The 11056-nt window shown below is 36.8% G+C and overlaps 1 protein-coding gene across 1 annotated transcript; it reads right to left on the reverse strand.

The window, feature by feature from the left end:
• Nucleotides 1–6495: 6495 nt before the first annotated feature.
• On the reverse strand, nt 6496–8028 carry LOC103490236 (expansin-like A2). Its single transcript, XM_017044959.2, has 5 exons — nt 7854–8028; nt 7642–7754; nt 7371–7549; nt 7052–7184; nt 6496–6953 (listed from the first exon to the last, which is right to left on the reverse strand). Exons 1-5 carry the CDS (start codon nt 7966–7968, stop codon nt 6693–6695), a joined length of 801 nt encoding a protein of 266 aa, XP_016900448.1. The 5' UTR covers nt 7969–8028; the 3' UTR covers nt 6496–6692.
• Between the last annotated feature and the right edge of the window lie 3028 nt (nt 8029–11056).

Here is an 11056-nt window from a genome sequence, read left to right on the forward strand (position 1 = left end):
TATATATATAGCGTAATTAATGTTTGATTGGAGGGGAAGGTAGGATTTAGGGTGAGGAGTAGGCAGGCTTGTTGTCGTTTGGTCACCATACAACTTTATCAACTTTGGGAATGTAATTTATCAATATTAATATTATTAATTTATTTATTCAAACTACATTCTTCATTTCAATATTTTGGATTTATTTCCCATTTCCCATTTTAATTTATAATTAGGTTAAACATTCCCATTTTCCTAATTTTGAGTTTTGTCAAGACCAACAAATATATGTAATACATTTGTTGTCCTTAGGTCTCGTATTATAGTTCTTTGAAGATAAAAGATAATTTGAGTATAGGATATATTAAAATAGGATGTTTGAGAATCAAATATAAACGTATTTAGTTGTGCATGAAAAATATTATTAAAATATTATTTATGAAATTAAGTATGAAAATCTTACCTAAAAATCTAATAGATCAATTAATTAAACAATAAATATCATTCAATATATGGATAAAAATTAATTAATTACAAATCAACAATAATTTTAATTACAAGTATGAGTAACTTATTATTAAAACTAATCCACTAATTATATGAAATTTTACCTTGAAAGAAATACTTTAAATTTAATTTCATTACGTAAAAAAATTTCCATCGTAAAAGGTAAGTTTCTGATAAACTTAAATATTAATATCAACATTTAAAACATTCAATACCCTAACTAGAGGAAGAATGTAAATAATAAAACCCACCCGATAGAAACGACATTAGATTCGATCTCATTTAAATTTAGTTTTTATATTCGACGACTTAAGAATAATATTTATTGAGTTGATAATTACTATATCTAACATCTATTAAAAGATATATAAATTAGATGTGATTATTAAAATGAAATGGTGAATAATAGATGAACTAAAATAATAATAATATTTTTACCTTGAAAAGTTACTTATTAGATTTATTTTCTTCTTCTTCATCCTCTTTTTTTTTTTGCTTTTACTGGAAGTAAATACTTATTAGAATATAATTATCCCTTTCTTGTTTACGATATGTCAATTTGAATGTCACATTGGTGTTTTTCTTGGTAAAATATTCTATTGCATATATATATATATATATATATATATTATATAAGAAAGTATTTGATTTCTTTTGTATATATAAATGGATTATTGAAGACCAAAAAGCTTTTCTATTTTCTATTTTTGAAAAGTAGGGTCCTAAGCCGTAACGGCTTTTATTATGAGAATTTAATGTTCATCCTCGGGGAGTTGCATAAAGAAAATGAACAAAAGACGCTCCCCATTAACTATATTCTTCTCCCTCTTTTATTTTCTTTACTCTTTTTCTCCCTCTCCTTTTATATTTTGTTTTATGTTTGTTTTTCTAAAGTAAAAATTATGATTCAACTAAACATGATTTAAATTCTATTTTGGTCCTTAAATTTTTAATAAAGAACTTAAGTTTTGAAGAAAAAGGTAAAACTAGGAAGGGAACATGAGAAAGTTGAGTTTTGACCACAAAGTTATATATATATAATATAAACCACTTGACATTTCGACTCTATATTTTCCCTTGTGATTCTCATGTTTTGAGGAAGAGTCAGAAACAAAAATTGTTTTTTTCATGTCCTCTATTGACGCTAAGTATCGTATCATGGTCTTGACTACTTGTGAATTTGTTTGAATTCATCGATTGCTTGTAGAAATGGGTGTCACTACAAGAAATCGAGGCTTTCCCGATGCCAAAAAGGACGTCGGCACAAAGAACGTCAGGAATTAAGGGTATTCCCAACATCGGACAGATGAGTCGTGAAAGCCGCATTGGAGAAAACCCTATTTCCAAAGCCACACACAATGCGTCGGGAGTGACGTCGGGAAAAAAGGTATTCCCGATGCGTGCTTGACGCATCGACCAAAAGGCGCTGAAAATAAGACCAAATTAAATTTAAAATACACCTTATTCCCGACGCCATGCATAGTGCATCGAAAACGGTGTCGGGAATAAGGGGTTTTTCCGACGCACTATTGCGCGTCGGGAAAACCTTTTAATGAGCATCAGGAATACCCTTATTTCTGACGCCGTAAAGGGGATCTCCCGACGTTTTCGTGCTGCATCGGGAGATCCCCTTTATAAGTGTTTCAATTCTGTTTTACATAGAATTGAAAACGAAAGGGAAAGGGAGAAGAGAGAAACAAAGATTTATTGTCGTCCGTTCCGTCGTCGTAGCCGACCCTCGCCGCCGTCTGTCGCCGTTCCGCCGCCATCTGCCACCTTAGGTAAGTTTAAATATAAAGTTTGTTTAGTTTAAATATAAGTTTTAGGGTTTTTTTTTAAAAAAATTGCTTTAGGATTTTGTTTTGGAATAGATTTTTGTTTGTTAAATGTACTTTTGTATAGAATGTGTGCAATTTGTTGTTGAATTGAAATTTAAAGGGTTTAGGATTTAGGATTTAGGATTTATAGTTAAATTGAAAATTGAATGGGGGCGGGGGTTTGCAATGATAGTATATTGTGAACATATGGATATATGTACTAAACTTAGTTACTTTTATATCATTATAGGACCGAAGATGTAGAATGACGCGTATGCGCCTCGTTGGGAGACTTTTTGTTATGTTTGCGTTTTTTTGTATTATGAGAACTACATTTTTTGTATTAAACTTACTAATATTTTTTGAACTTATTCGCATTATTAATTTTAATTTTTTTAATTTGTGTTTGTATTTCTTAATTTATTAATTTATATTGAATTTGTTTTAATTTAATCCAAAACGTCGGGAAAAATATTTGAGCAATCCGAATGTCGTTGTGAATGTTTGAGCAAAATATCTTAGGGAAAAAAATTAGAAATTACATATTTTAAAAAAATATATAAAAAGAAATTCCCGACGCACAAAAGACGTCGGAAAAAAAAACGTCGGAAGAGGCATTCCTGACGCAGCGTCATGCTTCGGCATAAGGTCCGTCAGGAGAGGAACTCCTGACACCACTTTGGCCGACGCATGTCACGGCGTCGGGAGAGGCATTCTCGACGTCAGAATGCCTCTCTCGACTCATTTCTCCCGACGTTATTTCCGACGCGGTGAAAAACGTCGACATATCCTTTCCAGATGCTTTTTCACTTTTTCCGACGTTATTGTGCGTCAGGAATACCCCGTCTCTTGTAGTGTGTTTATCTTTGTTATCCTACTCCATTCTATTGCGTAAGTCATTGTACTTTTCATATAGCATAAAAGCAAATTGAAATTGATTGTCATGTCACTTAATTGTCATCATCTTCAACTTGACACTATTTCATTGTCATTTGTTTCTTCTTCCTTGCAAATTGTTGATATGTTTAATAAGGCACACTCCATTTTCACACTTTCACTTTTTGTTTGACATACTCTCTATGCTTATCTTGTAGCATCGTCAGTTTGAGAAAGAGTTTTTCATATGACCATTGTGTTCTTCATTGTATCTACTCATTGCTCACCTTGTCCTATTGCAAAGTTCTAATTCATCAATTGTTTGCAAATCTGAAGATTATTTTAGTTTAGGTGGAGCCTAAATCTTTGCATGCCATAGGAATTATGGTCTTAGGAAACTTCAAGACTTAAGCCTTAAAAATGATTCTCTATATATCTTCGGGGAAGCCTAAGAACTTTTAGCAAAAAAAGTTTTTTGAATCCTAAAGAGAAAAAACTATGTGATAGGGAGTCTCACATTCATCAAGAGGAAGTTGATGGTGAAGACAATAATATTTGCTATACTTGAGGGAGCATAAGTTTATTTGAAAGTGAGTCTAACATCTCGAGAAATCTTAGTTGTTGATTTAGTTAAGCTCTACAAAAGTCACTATATATACAGTGGTTATTACAAATAAGTACTACGTTGTAATTTGCTTAACTTTTGATATTAGTAGATTATCTTTCCTCGACACGCTATCACCCAAACGTAAATGGTATTTCACCAAACTTGGTTACCAACTTTTGTGTTTTCTTTCTTTACTCTTGCTTGTTGGTGATTCATTATCATAGTTATTGTCTGAGCTATAAAATGTGATATTCATGAGTGTGTGACTAGTCTTCTATACAAATTTTCAAAGTTTATTTAGAACCTATTTCAATTTATAACCATTTGGTTTGATGTAACCTTTAATTCCACAAAAATGGCATGTAGGCACAAATTTTACATTATCAACAAATCTAGCATTATGCTCAAAATTAGTCTTAGCATGAAATTGACTTTTAATAAATTTTGGAACATCATGCTTATGCACAAATTTGGGTACAACATGGTAATTATATAGTAATTTAGGTATATCATGCTTAGGCACACCGCATTAAGATTTAACACTGTGTAAAACATTATTAGATGAAGAACTTGATTTAACAAATATTATTTTCCTACTAGAATGGAGTAATACTCTTGTCAACATAACCAACACCTCTTTTTGTCATTCAAAGGTTTTCCCACCTCTATAGTTTGGTCTAATTTTTGTGCACTTATTGCCAATTTCTTAATTGACACTACAAATTTTTTTGGCAATTCCGAAGCATCATTTTACGTGGACAAAAGCGTGTCGTTTATGTCGACTAAACTCTAATTCGTCGACAAAGTTTTAGAAATCCATACGTTTTTTATACATATTTATGTCGGTGCAAGCTTTATACATAGAGTGATGCAAACAATGTCGGCCTAAGTTTTAAAACCGAAAAACAGATACATTTTTATACATATTTATGTCAACGCAAGATTTATGTTTATGATGAGGAAAAACACGTCAGCATAAGTTTTAAATATATACGAAAAGCCCATACATTTTTTACATCTTTGTTGAAGTAAAATATATGCATGACTGACATTTTTTTTTTCTTTTGTCGATAAAAATGAAATTTTTTGTAGTATTTCTTTACCCTCTCTTAAATACAACTTTTACTCTAACATAAGATGAATCTTAACAAGTTCATCCAATTAAAAAGTATTGCGGTCAATAAATTTTATCTTATCTAACATGTCAGACTTATGTTCAACACACACAAAATTTATCGATATCATATTTCTTAACAACATCATTAGCCTTCAATTTTTAAGCATTCATTTTCTTCAACTAATGACTTATTTTCAATAATCAATGCAATTCTAGTCATTTTTCAATTCTAGGTGAGGAATTAATTAATTAATTATAATTTTTTCTTCTTTGACACTAACTAAACCCATTATTTTCATGAGTGAATTAATTTGGTGTTTTTCTTTCTAAGTGAAGTATATTTAGAACGCATCTTTTCAAACTCATGTTAATTTCATTATAATCATTCACTAATTACATCTTCTTTTCTTCTTCATTTTATCGTCATTGGAGTGAGCCATCCATCAAGTCACCAATGAGACTCCCCAACATCTTCTTTCTCCAACCTATAATAGTTTTTTCATTTAGTTTACACATTTTGACATTTTCTTCACATCATTCACTCTATTGTTTGCCATTATTAACCTCAAACCATTAACAATTCTTCTTTCAAACTAATTTTAAAATGATTAAACACAATACATTTTTAAAAATCTTCTAATCAGAACAATTTTCAACACTGAGTTGATAAAAAAAGAATGTCAGAATTTTCTTTTGGACAAAATAAAATAGAATTAAATTCTTTTTAGAAAATTCAGCTTTCAAGAAGATAATTTCTATTGAAATCGAACTTTTAAGATAACAAATTTTCAAAATTTTCTTAAAAAACACAAAAATTTCAAATTTAATATAATAAAATAGTAAAGAACAGTTTTTAAAGTTGGGAGGTACCCTCTCATATACCAATTGTAGGATCAATAGAGAGGTGAATAGGGTTGCTTCAAAAAAATATAAAAACTTTTGCAATCAACTTCAATATCGAGGCAATTGAAACCAATGAATAAAATAAAACACAAAACAAACTAAATTGCATAAATCAAAAGAGTAGAGAAAAAGAAATAAACATTCTTGGGTATTTTATTGCACAAATTTTCTTAGGGGTGATAATCAAACCAATTTACCGCTCTTTATACGGGTTCAAGAGTCAAGCCACCCCTTCGATTCTTTTTCCGTACCTTAATACAAAATTCAAAGTGAAATATTGAAATTCAAAATCAACATTCTTAAAAGTGTAGACAAATAAGTGTAAGCACTCAGACGTAAAACTCCTTACAAAAATAAAATTATCTCGTAAAAGTATGAAACTTACAAGTTGGATGAACAATTTGATTGGAGAGAAATTTCAATAAGATTGGGGGGCCAACTAATTTTTTGCACACATTATTGGCAGCATCTTTAATTTATATAGCCGTTGGAAAAGAGACATCAACACTGAATAGTCAATTGCAAAACGGTGCGTTTGGTTACTTATTTCCACATTTATTAATTATTACTTTACTTCACTGTCTATGTTCATTCAGATCCCAGTTGGCGTGAAAACAAGACTATAGCTTTAAAAGAGAAAAATATATCATCCAATTCAAACCCATAGCCCATGACAACTAAACTAAAAATATCATATCAACATTCATATTTCATATACTTTATTATTTACTTTAATGATTATGATACAATCATGCATCATACAACTCCATCCATCCATCCCCTTATTCTATTTTCCCATTTTTTTCTTACACTGTTTACATGACAAACAGCATAACATTATACAATATAGCATGTATGTTGATGGAGGAGTTGAGTCGTGATTTATCTATCGTCGTTTCCATTGTCCATCGCCACACTGTTCTGTTGGACAACCTTCTTTAGCAATGTCGTAGATTTGAACTCCAGTATCGTAAACTAGTCCAGGTCTCCAGTCAGCAGGAAGTACGTGTTTAGCCCAAATATATTTGCCATCATATCCAGAAGTAACTACGAACCGTAATTGCAATGGTCCTTTTGGAGCTGGTTTTTTAGTCTCCCACACAGCACCGTAGTTCCTACCCATGTAATCCCAATTCGAGTAACCAACCTATTCATACATTTTGTTTAGTAAAAATACAATATTTGAAAGTGAATTTGGATAAAAGAAAAATACTTAAAAGTATTATTTGTATTAATGAATCAAACCTGAGCTATATCGATGGCTACTATTTCGGTTTGGCCACCTTGGTTAAGCAATTTAATAGCTAAGTAATTTGGATATTGACTCCATTCTTCTACTCTAACCATCAAGTTTAAGTTATTGTATTCACAAGGAATCCTGCAAAAAATAAGATGGAAAATCAACACCCAAATCATAAAATTTGGATAAGATCACTTTTTTAAAAAAGAAAAAGAAAGCAATTTGTCAACATCAAAGTGGGTGATTAAGTTATATCAATCAAAATATGGTAGGTCTAACAAAACAAAACAAAACCCCATGATTGAAAAAACTAAACAAATTAACCTCTTGAATTCAACATCCACAACTCCGTAACTCAAAAGCAATCCATCTTTTCCACTCACAGCCATTTCACCAAAAGCTTTCTGACTAAGAACCAATCCTGTATAAGTATTGTCGTTTCGATCCGTTACAATAATTTTCGTCCCTTCTTTACTACAAATCTTCTCGTTCTTGCACCTTACCTGCAAAAAACAGGGCATTGACCCAATCACAAAAAACAGGGATAATGAAAAAAGAAACAGAGAATTGTTTTGTTCCAAGAATGTTTAATTACTTGAAAACAAGCGCCACAGCCAGCGCCATACTTGTAAAGAGGAGGCATAATGGCGGAGAAGTAGCCATTTGAGAGCTGTAATGTAAGATCGCCATAGCCACAAGCGCCTCTATCTGCAAGAAATGAAACATACCCAATTGATTAATTGTGAAAATTTTATGTGGGTTGGGGTTGGATCAGCCTTTTTAAGTGTAGGGATTGGAATATAGTACATAGACCGGCGGCTTCGTCTTGGTAGAAGGCGGCTTTGGCTTGATGAATACAACGATCACAAGCAGTGGCTGAGGAGAAAAGGGAGAGGAAGAGAAGGAGGAGGAAGAAAGGCATTTTGTTTTTGAGGATTTGGAGTGAGAGGGAAGTAATAGGACAGAGAGGTTTATATAGGGGTGTTTCTGATGGGCCATGGTGGAAAACAGGTGGGCATTTTGTGTAACGCCCAACATTTTCGGTTTCCTTTGTTATTTTGGACCACTAATAATATTAATCCTAAGTGTGTTTATTATTGGTATTAAACTAAAGTTTTTATGGTTTAATTATGAAGTTAGGGGGGTGAAATAAATTATTGGCTTAACAAATAAATGGCCTTGGAAAGGGTCAAAAGTGGTTATTGGAGGAGAGAGGAAAGAGGGTTTTAAAGATTCTTTTATTATTTTTATTATTTTTATTTCTTTTAAAAAGAGGCCTTGGGACTCGTGCGTAAAGAGGAAGAGGAAAATTTTCAAAGAAAGAAAAAGGGAGAAAAAAAAAAAAAAAAAAAAAATTTTCCTTTTGAAACCCTAGCCGCCGCACGCCGCCGCCGCCGCCGCCGCCGCGAACCCGAGCCGCCAAGCATCCTTCTCTGTTCAGCAGCGCAGCCGAGCCGCAATCGCGACCGAGCCGTCGCCGAGTTTCCAGCCGCGCCGGGAGATCGTCCAAGCCGATCTGCGCAGCCGAGCGCCCGTCGGACGCCGAAGCCGAGTCGAAGCCGCCTCCGTGCGTCCGCAGCCAACCCGTCAGCCAGCCGAGGCGCGCCGCTCCGATCCGACGCAAGCGCAGCCGAAACGCCAGTCGTAGCCGTCGCCGAGCGAAGCCGCGGTAGCCGGACCACCAGCAGCCGCCGCGCCACCCGAGATCCGGAAGCCGAAGCCTCGCGCGCAAAGGTCCGACCGAAGACCCGCCCCGCGACCCGAACCGACGCGCGCCACCCTCCGGAAACCCGACCCGCGCCCGCGTGCACCCGTGCGTGAGCCGCGCCCGCGTGTGAAGCCGCGCCGCGCGCTTTTGTGTAGCCGAGCCGCGTCTCCCTGTTGCAAGCCGAGCCGCGTCTCCCCCTGTTGCAAGCCGAGCCGCACGCGAAATCCCTGTACCGAGCCGAGCCGCGTCTGCCCAAGCCGAGCCGGTCCTGTCTTCTTCCAGCCGAGCCGCCAGGACTAAATTGGCTCCATCCACCTATATTTTGGTAAGCTAATTAATTATTGTGGTTTTTCCGGTAAGACTCCATGCTCGGACGTTAGTTAAATTAATTTGGATCTAAATTATACTATTTTCCTCAAGGGACGTCTTGGACCAAGAAATTACTGCAGCGCGGGATTTCTTCAGTAGGGGCTCGAGCACTGCAACCTCCTTCTAGGGTAAGTTAAATTCAATTGAGTCTCGAACCGTTGGTCGTTGGCGACCTATTTACGAATTTTGACTTATTAAACAGTTAGGACTTCGTCGCTTGGAAAACGTACTGCCTCGCGGTTAGGACTCGACAAGTAGATCTCCAGGTAAGAGATTCTACTACTAGTTTCATGTTTGAAGTATGAGACTGTGTATGCCCTATGTTGCATATTGAGGATTTGACAGTATGATGCCTGAAATAAATGCTAGTATGATGCAAATGACGATATAGTTGTGCTATAGCCTGTTATGTGTGGCAAGATCTATTATGGTTACGACGAATGACGGGACGGAGAGTGTAGAAATGATTTATGTGACATGTTATATGCTGATGCCATGTGTATGTTTACTGCAATTAGGGTACCTGTTAGCTTGATTTCTGTTAGAGTCGTACCTGCATGGGTGTCCTTCGGGATCACCACCTATTGAGGACTGTGTGGTCCGACGGGACGCCAGTCTAGCATGATATAGACATGACTCGAGTGACTCGACGGGGTCCTCGCATCCCGACTGTCCTAGGTGTCCCCGGGCACCGAAGACCAGAGTTACGTTCCTACGGGAGCGCATGATTGCACGTGTTCGGGAACGTGCCAGAGATTGGGTACCAGTTATCAGGACTCTAACAGGAAGTTAACAGGCACCTAGTGGGACTAGTAGTGGGTCCCTTACTGAGTATTTTTATACTCATTCTCTCCATTTTATGTTTTCAGGTAGAGGACGGGGCAAGGGCAAGGGCAAGCTGGCGAGCGACCCGAAGTGAGACCGAGGAGGGCCATAGGGACTACCGCTTCCGCTTATTTCTTATTTCAGATTTTAGCATTTGAGTTTGAGTACTTTTTATTTTTCACTATCTTTTATGTAGATAGGGCCCGAGTAGGATTTCAGAACGTTTTTACATTTTTGCATGACTACCTTGTTTATGTTTTTATAAATGAATTTCTTGAACCGTATGCTTTTAATAAAATTTTTAGACTTAAACCACTTGTTCTATATTTAGTAATGACTTCGATTCAGCATAAGGAGTTGGGTCGTTACAGTTGGTATCAGAGCACAGTGTTTTAGGTTCTGTAGACTGACCTACGATGTAAGTCATTTTTGTTTGGTTTTACTTCACCCTATGGCTATACGGTCCTTCGGCACTCGCCAGGTATGTCTAAAGCCTTGCTAATGTTAAGATTACAATTTTGCCTGAATAGTCTAAGACCTAGATATAGGGTGTTAAGTTCTTGTGGTGAGAAGTTTGTTGGTGAATTTTAGGGAGAATGCCGCCACGTAGAGGTACACGCCGAGGAGGTGGTAGGGGAGGCAGAGGAGCCGGTCGTGGCCAGCCGGAGGCGCCACCTGTTGCACCGGCAGTCGACCCAAACGCACCGGTCACCCAGGCGGATCTCGCCGCAATGGAGCAGCGTTATCAGGACATGCTGCAAGCTGCTTTGGCGCCTTTCCTTGCCGCCCAGCAGAACCAGGCCGCCCCTGTTCAGGCCGAGGCCGCCCCTGCTCAGGCCCAGGCCGCCCCTGTTCAGGCTCAGGCCGTCGCTCCTCCAGCCCCTGAGGAAGCTCAACCAGTACCAGTTCAACTGTCGGCCGAGGCGAAACACTTACGGGATTTCAGGAAGTATAATCCCAAGACCTTTGACGGATCCATGGACAACCCCACAAAGGCCCAAGTGTGGTTGACGTCCATAGAGACTATTTTCCGGTACATGAAGTGCCCAGAAGACCAGAAGGTGCAGTGTGCAGTCTTCTTCTTGGAGGACAGGGGCACCGCCTGGTG

The sequence above is a fragment of the Cucumis melo genome, chromosome 1 (genome assembly GCF_025177605.1).
Source record: "Cucumis melo cultivar AY chromosome 1, USDA_Cmelo_AY_1.0, whole genome shotgun sequence".
Classification (NCBI taxonomy): domain Eukaryota; kingdom Viridiplantae; phylum Streptophyta; class Magnoliopsida; order Cucurbitales; family Cucurbitaceae; genus Cucumis; species Cucumis melo.